The following is a 13891-nucleotide window of genomic DNA, read 5'->3' as shown; positions in this document are numbered from 1 at the left end:
AAATTGAATTTATGAATAGTAGTACTTTTAATGTTGACATCTTGTAGTATATGCTAAGTATTATTGTTCAACATATTTCTTTACTATGAAACAGACTTGTTTCAACGTTTTCAATCCTTCTGGTAAGTTTTTAAGATTAATTATTTAAGTGTCTGTCGTGTAAATTTTAATCGTTTATATTTAGCAGTGTAGTAATAACGAAACCTTGAGCCTCTAAGCAGTATAAAAAAAAGCTGACTTTTGTGTTCAATTTCTTTTAATTATTATTATTATTATTATATAATAAACCTACACTTCATCACAAATGAACTCCAAGTATATTGTAAAACTATTGATAAAATAATCTAACTTAATGGTCATAACTCGAAAAATTGTTGTCAGAACACGTTTGGAATTGGTAACCGAATCGCATTCACCACCAGTCTCACTGTAGACTGGTAAAAAGAACAAGGTCGTGCGTGGTTCCATACCAGGGCGACCTTCATATACAAGTTTCGATTTTGTTCTTAATTTTCTGATTATATCTACTAAAATATTAAGTTTGACGCAGTCATATCTATCATAACATTTCAGGAATTCGTATTGTTGCAAATGTAGAACAATAACGCGACCAGAACTTTTTACTTTGTAGCTTGTTCGTGTAATTTTATGACCTTGTCTGATAACCACGTGCGAAGTAAAATCTAGCATTTAACATTCTAGTAGCCGAGTTACCATAACATGTATGTTATTTTGTATACAAGATACAAGCAAGTGTAACCTCCAAACTGGAATTTCTACTCCGTTCGAAGGTTAACGTTCTGATCGCAACTGAATTAATGTAAGATACAATGACTGGTACGAGTATCTACTGCTCCAGTAGAGGGCCTTGACACTTTTTCTTGGTTACTTATTAACTATAGCAAAATGGGGTCAATCGGTTCTCATTATTGTCTGTTGCACGTTACCTTCTCTCGTACCGAGCTTTAGTGTTTGTCGAATTATTTTTGAAAAAAATAAATTTTTCTAGCCTTTTCGTACGTTTCGCATGATTTAAAATGTTAATTAAAAATAGCCCTACACAGATATATGTATAACAAAAGATGAACTTGCTACGAAAAGCTATTTTGTGACTTTAATTCCAAATCAGCTTGTTGCTTAAGTCATGAGACCTCGCGACTGTTATTTGAAAGTTAGTTTTAACAATTAGTAATAAAAATGCATTGTTTTAACATATAATTACTTTAGTCTGTCTTGTGGTTTTTTCTTTCAGGTATTGTTACAGTATTGGTGGGAGCAACAGTTGTAATTGTAGACACTGTATTTCCTAATAAATTCTCTACCATTCTTGAGGTTGATTATGATACCCCGTATCGATACTTTATGGTTCAGGACAGCGCTTATACAAAAGTTAATAAAACTTCCTTGGAGTTGCAACCGATTAGTCAACCATTAGATGCTGCTGTACCAGGAACCAGCACCGAAGGAATCGACAATCCTGCATACGAGAATGACGACAGCGACGTTACTACAATGGTTAATGGAAAACGGGCGGTTAGTTTACACCAATTTGGAAAACTTGCCCGTCGGGAAGCTTTGAAGAAGGGAGCGATTTTACCCACAAACCAGTAAGCGACATTTTAGTTTATGCATTTGAGAAAAATGTCCGATATTTATTCTTTTAAATTTAAGAAGAAATATAAGCAACTTCAACATCTTTTGATAGAAGCTTTCATTAACAATGCTTGGTCTAAAATTGTTCAAGAGAAATGAACATTTAGGAAACATTTTACATTACTCGAACATAAAACAATAAGACATTGCTCTAGTGTAGTTCTATTTTGGTTTGGATATTTTAGGTCGAACAAAGTATTTTGGAACTTGTTAAAATAGGCAACTTGCTTAAATGCATTTTTCGTAAGAATTTTTAGCCGCGGCCCAGAGTACGAGTTTAAGAACAAACGTTTAACTCGTAGCTTTATTTCTTCTCAGATTTGAGATCTAATTATAGTCGCGGCTATTGATGATTCCTAGTTTGTCAAGTACCAACTTTGTTGTATCCTGACTCGTCTATAATTTAGTTTTTGACTCCAGATATCAAACGTTTTTGATTGACGTATTTGACCAATACTAAGGTCACGTAGATTAATTTAATCCTTCCTAAAATTTCTATTTGAGGGTAGGCTGGTAGAGGCCTTTGACTGACTAATCAAACTGAATCGGATTTACGCGTGCACAAAAAATGTAGCTAATGGAAGGGATTATGGTGGTTTCAGATGAGTTTACTCCTGCCGAAAGTAATTTCAATTGTGGCAGATATTGAGGATTCTTTTTTATTTAACAATGTTAGTCACTTAAGCAAGTGATTGTATATCCAAAGTCCAAAAAGTTCTATTAGTGTTATTCGATTTGTTAAATAGTGAATATTGGCGTTAAGTATAAAGAAGAAAGTAGGTTGGGTTTGTTTGTTTGTTTTGGAATTTCGCACAAAGCTACTCGAGGGCTATCTGTGCTAGCCGTCCCTAATTTAGCAGTGTAAGACTAGAGGGAAGGCAGCTAGTCATCACCACCCACCGCCAACTCTTGGGCTACTCTTTTACCAACGAATAGTGGGATTGACCGTCACATTATAATGCCTCGCAGCTGAAAGAGCAAGTATGTTTGGTGTGATGGGGATTCGAACCCGCGACCCTCCGATTACGAGTCGAGTGCCTTAGCCACCTGACCATGCCGGGCCTGCTAGTAATGAAGGCATGGACTACCTTCTTCCGTCATTTTGAATCGCAGTAATGGATAAGTTTAATGAAAACGTGCTCCTGCCACATTATAAACCCCCACGGCTGAGAGGGCGAGCATGTTTAGCGCGACGCGGGCGCGAACCCGCGACCCTCGGATTACGAGTCGCACGCCTTACGCGCTAGGCCATGCCGGGCAGTAGGTTGGGAAAATAAATGTAAAGTTAAAAATTACCCAATTTGAAAACGTATTACATTTTTAGATTATTGTCGACCGTGAAATTGATAAAACATCGGATAAGGAACGAAACATGGCACGTATGATTGCTTGATTAATTGGGGATGGGGAGGCCGGCATTCTTGTTCAAGATGGGCTGATTTTGAATTTTGTCGCTGCTATAAGATTAAACTTAACTTGTTCAAGCTAGTTAAATCGTAATTGTTGTACTTAGTTCTACAATACTACCAAATATTTTCGGTTATATAACTATAAAAATGTATGGAAACCTTTCAAGTTTCATCACCATTAAAAAAACAAAGGGTGATGGTTGTTTATCTGTGATATATTCTAATTTCATCTTATGTTACAGAAAATGGTAATTTTTCTTAACACAATGTTTTTTCCTAACAGAACTTCCGATGTTCCAGAAAATGTGATTGCATCCCGTTCGGGGAAAATAAAAATTGATGTTCAAGAGGCAGATATGTGGTGATGTCGTGCATACGTTACGTGATTCTTTTTTGGTATACAAAGAGAATGTTGCTAAGATACAACGTGTGAAGAGGTAATCAGTACGTAAGAGCCATCCATTTTATCATGAACATGCAAATAAAGTACTCTGTTTTTTACATTATAACGGCATGATATTTATCAACTATGAATGTGAGCATGAGAAATAAATTGTAGATGTTTTTAAATAAATATTTTCGTATACTTAATTTATGTCGTATGAGTAATGGGGGAGATAATCTAAATTTTATTTTGCTAGTATATATGGATAAATTATACACTGCTTATATACAACGTTGTGACAGCATATTTCACTGTCTGTATTAATTTTAACATAAGGTTTAGAAAAATTGGGTAACTTTACGAGCATAAAAGATACCAAATAACTCTTTTATTTGTGTTACCAGTGAGAAAATAATATATTTAATTGTTAATTTTAATGTAATACTCTTTTATGAACTAGTCCAATTTCTTAACATTGCAAGAAGGGATGAGAAAATATTCGTCTTGTGCATGGATGCTAGGGCTAAAATTCAGCTTAACTTTTATATCTATATACTTGCCTTAAATGTACAGAACTTGTAATTGTACATAATGATTTTTCTTTTTAGAAATCGTCCACAGGAAAAATAAAATCCTTTTTTTTTTTTATATAGGAGAGCTCTGCAGTAATTTTTCGTTAATCAAAATTTATGTGAATAAAAATTACGTCATCGCTAAATATTTAATTTGTAGTTTTTATTTCTCGTTTTATGTATTACAAAGTACTTGGGTGTTTTTTTATTATCGACTGGCAATAAGCAAGATTTTTAAGGCCATTTATAATTAAAAGAAAACTTACGAAGACTGGTAGAGCTTGTGGTGAAATTTATCAATTTTTGGTTTGTCGCTAGTTATGTAAATACTTGTAATTTCTATCAAACTTGTGAATCTTATTTTAATATGTTTGTCTGCGTAAGAATATTTAAATAAATTTACCAAAATTCTTAACTATTGTCGTTGTGTTGATTTTTACATTGTCTTTCTACAGAAGACTAGTGATTGAGCTATAATGTAATAGCAAATCACTAAAAGTAATTGAATTTAAATCTTGTGTGTATATGGAAAGGACGGTTTCGACTTTTTTGACAAAAATAATAGCGCGAGAATAGGTCTCTATGTAAAGGGAAAAACATGAGAAACTTCACCGTATCTATAATAGGGGCTTCTGACCAAAGTAAGTTTTAACAAATTTCTTTCGTATTCCTTATATAACTTTAGGGGAAGGCAGCTGTAGTATTTCAACAGTAAACTGTACCGAATGCTAGTTCCCACGTGTTCTGTAGGACGATACCAGAGCTCTCTAATGTGACTGGACAATGAATACTCGTATCCTATTTCTCACGCCTCAGCAGCGTACAAGTATGTAATCATTTTAAACTTAATTATTGTGACGTTGACAGCCGCGTTCACTCTAGTGTTTCACTCCAAGATTAGGCCTTATTGTAACGCAGATTACACTGAAGTAGTTTGCGTTTACAAATTACTTGCCATTATAAGTGCATCAGTGCGATGGGCACATCAGATTACATTTGAGTTAAAATTAAATTGGTCCTCAAGGATTAATACTTCAATGTTGGCAGTTCCCGTATTGCGTGCCTTAAAGGTTTTATTACGAAATGCAAGTAGGGCATTTGATATTTATTCGCGGAACAACGTTCAAACCATATGAAAAGTAATGTGTTCAAATAAAACTGATACAGAACGAACTAAAACTTAAATCTGTCAACAAATATCCGTTGACAGAAATATTCCAAGTTGTAACTGTTTTTAGGTATGAAATGGAGGCTCACCAGTGACGCAGCGGTATGTCTGCCGACTCCCATTGCTAAAAACCGGGTTTCGATACCCGTGGTGGGCAGCCCACAGCTAGCCCATTGTGTAGCTTTGTGCTTAATTCTAATCAAACAGAAACGAGTTTTAAGAGGCTTAGTACAATAAGAAATGGGGAAGGGAGTAGGCGATGGCTCGGCGTTATTTCTGTAGGCTTAACACTTAAGGGTTTCGATACCCTTTGTGCTGAAACAAATCTAAGACAATGGACTTTTCGTGCTCTACCCATAACGATTATAGATGCTTGGTAATTAAGACTTTCCGCTGAACCACTGTGACAGAACACAACTAATCTGTGTAGTTTTTGCTTAACAATGATAAATACACGTGATGTTAACTGAAGTGGAGATTCTCAGATATTAACTTTGTCTGCTTGCTCTATCTACACAATAAATACATTATTTTGAATAATAATAAAAATATATCAAATTTCAATGTTATATGAAAATTTAGAAAATATGAACTAATATGAGCTCATTAGTAATATAGATTGCAAGTGTAGTGTTTTAAGAGGAACAACTATACTAGCTTATCTCTACTCTTTAACATTTGTCGAATCCGTATAAATCTGGGTAAGGCTCCAAACTTTGTTTTCTAAATAAGGTTTATCCGCCAAATCTTAATCGTAGGACATCAAATGTTTTAGTGCAGGATGTCTTATGCTAGTAAAAACATCATCTTGTATAGTTATTAAAAACGTAGAAAGTGGACCATGCTGTCTTAAGTCTACTGTAGAAATTAACCTCGGTTCGTTACGTTAGTTTGTTTTCTAGTAAGAAAATTAGCTACCAACGCCTACCTGACTTCGAAAATGATTTCGCTTAACGACAAGGGAAATTGGAAGTTTGTTTAGCTTTAAGATGGGCCTTTCATTAAGCAAACTTGGACTATTTTTCTTTTGATAGTTATCTGTATTAGAAATCGGTTTAATGACCGGAATCTTCAAATAGAGAAAAATATTTGTTTGCATTCAAATCACCATTTGATTTGACAATCCAAGAGTTATAAGCGAGACCATTGAAGTTTCTGAAAGGTTTAGTTTTAAGGAAGTTGCTTACTCGAATACATGTTTAATTTTAACATTCTTCAAGGTCATGTAATGCAAAAGAAATTTGACCACCTGGTGTTTTTCGATGTTCTGGGGTCATTCATGTGATTTCGACCGTTTTTTGTTTTATATCAAGAATTCTAAAAGTTAGTGAAAATGCACAGTAAGTAGAATAATATTGTTATTCCCGTTTTTAAGAAGAAAGGTACATAAGTAAACCACCTCCCCCAAATGACTGACTTTCAAGGATTCGGTGGTTGAAACAAAGTGAAATCTCAAAGAAAAATACTTCGATAACTATGAACTACTACTTATTTAACCCTTGGAAAGAATCGGTTTCCAATAGCTTAAGCGCTATGATTGTAGGTATCTTTTTCCTTTTCCCAGGATACTCGGTCAGGAGAATTGCGAAACGGTAAAATATCAACACTATTGGAACATAAATTTTCATTGCATGTAATCTTTACTGGTAAGACTTAAAATATAATTGTTCTAGTTTATTGTAGACATTCATCATAAGTAGATACGATAGAACTATAAAGCAGTCTTAAGTTTCCGGGAGTAACATTGAACCAGTTCCGTGTTAATTGATAAGCAAGTTCGCCCACATACTAATCACGATGTAAAACTATGGCCTAAGACTTTATGACGTAATAGTGACGAACTTTGGAGATTTCGCATGCCATATGCATGAATTTTTATAGGCTACCCTGTTCTAAAACTCGTTATAAATACAAGGTCAAACAATGGAACGATGATTTGAAACCCAGCACAAAATGAGTTAAACAGTATTTTCCTTTAATTTTCCTACAGTTTCATGATTAATACATTTAGAATTAATAAAAACACTAAGATTAACCCGCTTAATTTCCAAGATTTTTAGTTCCAAGAGGCTATTTTATTTGCGAGATGTGTCAATAGGCAAACTTATTCAACGCATGAAAAATATTGATGAAGAAACCAATTACGTAAATTAACAAAATATTTAGTTAAATACTAGTGTTTTTCGTATGGCAAAATAACCTCTTTAGGCAGTTCGTCGATAAAAATATGAGAGGTTTCGATATTAAAGCTTACGTTGGTTCCTCTTTCCAAGTATTCCGTTATTTAAAAAACCAACTCTTCCCTTAGAGTTGGTAACTGAATGCATTTTGTGTTCTTGCTATGGTTTGGGCAACTACTAGTCATAAGACATCAATCTTAAGTTTTGTTAGCGTATTTCAACTCCATTTTGAAATAATTATCTCAGTCGATCAATAGAAACTTTATAAAAAGCAAAAATATAATTTAAACGTTGTTTTACTAAAGTCGGCTCGTTTATAACTCTTCAGTGTTACATGTGTTTTATTTGATTTATTTTTACGCATGCGGTAAGTTGGAGTTAAAAAATGGTGCTTACTCAAGTCGTAGAAGACACTAGATAGCAAAACTAGTAAATCGATAGTATTAAAGCGTGTAAAAAAACAACAACAACAAACTATAAACGTAAGGTTTTAAATTACTGAAACGTGTATTTTACAAATTTATTTGAGTTGAAAACGTTGGACACTCTGCTTTCCTGAACTGCAATGAACTACATGACGAACCTGAAGTATCGTGACATTCTTTTTGTCATTAGCCCCATATTCAATCAAATTACTATAACGTCATTACCAGTAAAATCCATTTAATCGTACACAACTTTATCGTTTTTATTTACATTATTCCCATTGTAATTCGTTTTCTTCTATTGTTTGTTACATTATTAGTTGTTTGGAGTTAAACACAAGGCTACACAATGGCTATCTGTGCTGTGCCCATCACTGGTATAAAAGCCCGCTGTTTAGAGTGGTAGGTCCACAGACATACACCTGTGCCACTTGGGAGCGCATTATTAGTACTTGCAAAAATGTTTTCCACGCATCTGAGTCAATTTAGCGGATATTGATAAATATAATCCAACACATTTACGACCTCAAAAGGCTTATTTGAAGTTTCTGAAAACCTACTCCCCTTACATTCGCAAAATAAAGTTCACAGTCCACTAATGATAAAAGACGAAATCGTAGCTTCCTTTTTTCTTGTTAGCCAGTGATATTCCTCAAAAACGAATGGAAACCAATAAAAAAAACAAAATCAATTTATCCACTAGGTATTAAATAAAAACTATGACCAGCTTGAGCGTACACAGTTTGTAGATACGGGCGGTGTTAAAATCGTACAAATTATCGTTTAGCTAATATGTATCTTTATAAACTACAGTACTGAAGGCAGTATCTAAGTAGTTTTAACACTTGTAATAATATGCACCGATGAAATTAGTGTAATATAGGTACTGCTGTGTTTTGATGTGGTGATAAAAACAACTGACGTGATTTTATATGTCCACAATTAAATCGTAAAGGAAACGAGTCTCATTACACTTCAGTGTATCAATAGATTAACTACAATGTTAGAGTATTTGGCGGAATAGCTAAATACACCGTACCAGAGTGTAACTTGTGATAGATCTGATTTTCTGAAAAACAAACGTGTAGATAAAACGTATTTTAGGAGTTTAAGCGGTCGTTCAGAATCTAAGTTACTTTTATAGAACCTTTTATTGTTATGAGGAACTTTTATAGACGCACCCCAGTGACACCACAGCATGTCTACTGACCTGCAATGCTAAATAGGGTTTCGATACCTGTGGTGGGTAGAGCATAGATTGCTCTTTATGTAGCTTATGGCTATATGGTGAAAATCATCATCATCAACAAAGAACTTGCAACGTTTCATCAAATTTACTTTTATCAGGTATAAACAATGTAAGTTCAATGAAAGTAGATTTTACGAACCTAACAGTTCAAGTGAACCAATCAAAGCAATGTCCCTTGTGAATAATTATAGTATGAAATAGGGATATTTATTTATAGCGTTATTATTAGGACTTTCTGTTTTGTAGTGAAGTACAAAGCTGGACAACAAGCTATCGGTGACTTGCCCACAACAGGTATGCAGACGTGGTTTAGAGCAGTGCAAGTAAGCAGAAAAATCTTGATTTAAGAAAAGATTTTGAATGTTTGAGTTTTTGGTTCAAAATGTTTTGAGTATTAAATGATGGAAACATTATAAATTAAAGTGTGAGCTGATCCCTTAGTAACGTAAAGGTCGCGTTCTATGGGTGGCCTTCCAATAAACATTTACGGAGAAACCTAGGTATCATGGTCTATGTATAAGGATGTTGAAGTGACACTTTAGGTGTTTCTTGTTCTACGGAGAATTTTGTAGAAGGTCGTTGTTTAAGTCTTTTCTCCAAAATACTGAGTCTATTGTAAGTACGTAAAACTCGTAAATACATCACAAACGTATCGACTATACAAGAGGAAAGAGTACTGTGTTTAAGAGTCCATCTTTCAATAGATTGGTTTGAGCTTAATTTCTCGGAAAGCTAGTCATTGCCAGCCATCAGCAACTCTTTTTACCAAGAGGGTTTGGTTTGGTTTTGAATTTCGAACAAAGTTACACGAGGGCTATCTGCGTTATCCGTAATGTAAGACTAGAAGGAAGGCAGCTAGTTATCACCACTCCACTCACCACGAACTCTTATGCTACTCTTCTACCAACGAATAGTGGGATTGATCGTAACACTAAAGCGGCTGAAAGGGGGAACATGATTCTGACGGAAATTCAAAATCTGCGACCCTCGAATTGCGTGTCAACCACTCTAAACACCCGGTCATGCTGATCTTACCAAGAGGGCTACTCTTTTATCGACGAAGAGGGGGAGGATTGACCATTACATTATAACATCTAAATTGGTATGGAGGTTCATAAGGTCCTTGTACAAGTGTTTTCTACCACGACCTTGATTCCTTTCGATGTATTTTTACTGACTTTTGTGTGAAGATTTATTGGATTCATTGGGAGATGCATATTTTTAATTTTGCATTTTACGGTTTTAGGGGGATTCCTGGGGTTTGTAGCCAGTACCTAACATCCTCTACATCGATCTTCAAATTTGATAAGGTTCATTGCATCTATGGAAAGATCCTACAACTTTTTAGTTTTTTATTTTGCGTTTTGCAGTTTTTGTTGGCGTTTTTGCACTTTTTACAATTGCATATGAAGGAAGCAGCTCTAGTGTCTTTTAATAGCCTTTCATTAATCACTACTTTACATAACTTCCGTCGAGGAGGTGGGCACTCCAGCTTGTTTGTTTTTTCATTTCTTGCAAAGCTACAACGAGGGTTATCTGCGCTAGCCTTCCCTAATTTAGCAATGTAAGACTAGAGAGAAGATAACTAGTCATCATCCTCCACCGCTAACTCTTGATACTGTTATGAACGAATAGTGGGATTGACTGTGATATTGTAACGCCTTCACGACTGAAAGGGGGCGAGGATGTTTGGAGTGATGAGGATTCGAACCCGCGACCCTCGGATTACGACTCGAATGCCTTACCCACCTGGCCATACCGGGCTGTACTCGAGCTTATAATAAATAATTTACAAAACACAACTCCTCAGTTATACAGTCTTCTTAAAATCAACTACCCCTTCATCCTATTTTCTCAGCCTGTAGGACTTAAAGGAACAATGTGAGGTTTTTGTGCTGGGTTTCCTCCCCTTATGTAAATTGTGTTTCATCGTGTGTGTGAGTGCTCCAGTACTCTGATCCAAATTTTAATCAATCATGACGTATTTTTTCTCTTCGTACAATCTTCTGTGTAAACCATTAAGAAAGTGCTCTTTTTTAAAAATACAAAATTACTCCTTTCTTAGTATTTTTATCCTTTGTTTATCTTTTAGGGTATTATCAAAATTTTATATAAAAACGCTTTTGCCTCTTTGCTTTTTAATTCATTTACGATTTCCATTGACAATATACTACAAACCCCACTCTTTTTCTTCCTTTTATATCGGCTACGATATACTGATGATACTTAAAGGTTTTCATCTTTTTTGAAAAAACGATTTAACAAACATCCTATTAAGTTCGCCATAAAACAAGAAGTACATAACTATCGTTTCTAAACATGTTTTTACTTAAGATCTTAAGGCTACCTGCGATGATCTCGCTTATCTTGGAATTCAGTTAATTCCACCTATCAGAAACAGAACTTAATTTATAGTTTACAACCTTTTTAAAAGTTCCCAATACATTCTAATTCAGAAATTCAAAACTTCGTGTTTTTCTTTTTATCAACTCATCTCGTATAACTATAATCCAAGAAATAATTACTAAACATTATAAGCACAATCAATATAATGTCCTAGAAAATTTTATTATACAAAGACCTCTATCTATTCTTTATCGTACATTCTAGATATTTATCATACTTGTTACTGTAAGTTATTAAGCACAAAGTTACACAAAGAACCATATGTGCACGTCCCAGCACTGGTATCATGACCTGGTTTCTAACGGTACAAGTCCACAGACATGTTGCTGTACAACTTGCACTAAACTTATGTATGGTATTTATAGATCATGGAAAAGCATTTAGATTTGTAGACCACAGTACAACATTAACTGGGCTACATTGAGCGTTAATCCAACGTACATCGAAAGTGTAAGAGCTGTATTTAAAGACACAAAAGCAAAATACATTATGGGAAAGAGGTATAATCAGCGATAAAGATCGAGAGAGAAGTGACAGGATGATCCAGTATCTCCGAAACTGTTCACAGCAACTTTGCCAGACGTATTTACACAAATTGAGTTAGAAAACGAAGGTATACAAATAGACTGAGACATTAACAGATGTAAGGTTTGTAGATGTACCTCTTTAAAATTCAACAACGATGGAAGCCCTCTTAAACTGTTTGAATGCCAGTAGTAAGAAAGCAAGTTTAAAAATACGTAAGGGAAAAACAAAGTATACGGTCTGCTATCATGACACAAATACCATCAAAATTGAAAATAAAGAAATCAAGAAAGTGTCGAAGTACAAGTATTTAGGGTAAACCCTCAGAATGAAAAGCACAACAAGGAAAAAATTATGGTAAAAATAAAGGTAACATGATGTTTTGAAATATATGAGGAAATTCTAGAGGATCATGCTACCCAATTACTTTGGAGAAAAAGATCATGAATCAGTGTGTGCTACCAACCGTAACATATGTCAGCCGTAAATGGTCATTAACAAAAGAGATAAAAAAGATAGAAACCACACAAATAGCTATAGAAAGAAAAATCTTACACATAACACTACAACACCGACGGAGGAATGACAAAATAAGAAAAACAACCCCTATAATATACAGTTAGGTTCGTTCTAAGTGAATGGAAATGGACTGGGCAGGTAGCAAAATATTTAAATAATAGTTGGGCATTAATAATAATGGAAAAGGGGAGAAGATCTAAGGGAAAACAAAGGAAAAGACGGACGACCTAGTTTGACAGAGCTACATCCAGCTAGCCTAGAAAGCGAGAATATTAAAGTTTCATTCATGTAAAACATGTAATCTTAATGTAAAGGTTGAATTTCGGCTTATTCCTGGCACAAGTAATAGACTATATCCCATCAAATAAATTCCAAGATCACTATATTAGTATTAAATTCAAAATTAGTATTAAATTCAAATGTTGCAAAGGTACAACAGGAAGAAAATTCAATACCACAATAAACGACAATAATCGCACGTCTTCTCACATTAGTCAATATAAACAAGACGTAAGTAAGTCATAGCATCTCATTTATTTCACGTGATGTTTAAGGAAAACAACAACTGCGAAAGACCAGTTAAGGAATCTGTACCAAAAAGAAATACAAACTACAAGTATAGTTCCTCATTATAATTATGTAACAATGGTGTTTCAGCTGTTTGATTAGTTTACTTGCATAGGTATATTCTGAAATTCACGATGTTAGAAAAACACGAAGATTCAAGAAGTCTTGACAGAAATGCATTAAAAACTGAGCGCTTTCGAAAGGCAGACCTTCTTTTTTCAGGGGAAAACTGGAAATGTAATTCTATGAATCTCATTTGTACGTTGCAACATATAAACTTTTCAAAACGTTGTAACTTGTCTTTTTTTTCATTTTTATTCCTCTCGTTTAGTTAATTTAATCGATTTATTATGGAACTCGTCATTTTCATGTCTGTTTTTCTATTGTTTCTTCATCTCATGTAGCCGTTTCAATAGTTAATTTATTCACTTTATTACGGATATTTCAGCTTGTGTTATAAAGCACAGATATCGCGGATAGTTCGTAAAATTTTGTGTGACCGTTATTTATGAGAAACTGTCCATGCTACATAGATAGACATGCACGACAATGAGTACAAGAGTTTCAGTTAATATGAAATTACTTTGGAGTAAGCGAGATGAGATTCACATAAAGAGTTAAATACATTTCACTTTTATATGACACAGAAAGAAGTTAATGACTGGTATAAATAAATTTGTTTTTCAACCAGTTTTATTTACTTTCGAAGTTTTGTTTATGTTGCTTTAAAGATGCCTTTTGAATTTTAGTTCACACGCGTTTCATTTCTTTCTCTGCTATTTTTATTTTTTACATTTAATGAATTGTTCATCGCTCTTGCGCAAGTTAATTTT

The 13891-nt window shown here is 34.3% G+C and overlaps 1 protein-coding gene across 2 annotated transcripts in view; it reads left to right on the top strand.

Annotated features, from left to right (window-relative positions):
- LOC143246238 (dual oxidase maturation factor 1-like) overlaps positions 1–4237 on the top strand; it is a 32703-nt gene extending 28466 nt beyond the window's left edge. The window contains exons 7-9 of one of the 2 annotated variants that reach the window (XR_013025867.1): positions 1253–1607; positions 3346–3499; positions 4101–4237. Coding sequence is in view for 1 of the 2 variants with exons in the window: in XM_076492610.1 (XP_076348725.1) it covers positions 1253–1607; positions 3346–3427 (437 nt within the window). In the remaining variant the exon portion in view is untranslated. Of the gene's footprint in view, positions 1–1252; positions 1608–3345; positions 3654–4100 lie in introns of those variants that run through there. The other variant, XM_076492610.1, reaches the window with a different exon arrangement.
- Positions 4238–13891: the final 9654 nt, after the last annotated feature.

The sequence above is a fragment of the Tachypleus tridentatus genome, chromosome 3 (genome assembly GCF_004210375.1).
Source record: "Tachypleus tridentatus isolate NWPU-2018 chromosome 3, ASM421037v1, whole genome shotgun sequence".
NCBI classification, from domain to species: domain Eukaryota; kingdom Metazoa; phylum Arthropoda; class Merostomata; order Xiphosura; family Limulidae; genus Tachypleus; species Tachypleus tridentatus.
Note: the sequence above shows the minus strand (reverse complement) of the source record. Positions and strands in the feature narration are given on the sequence as shown.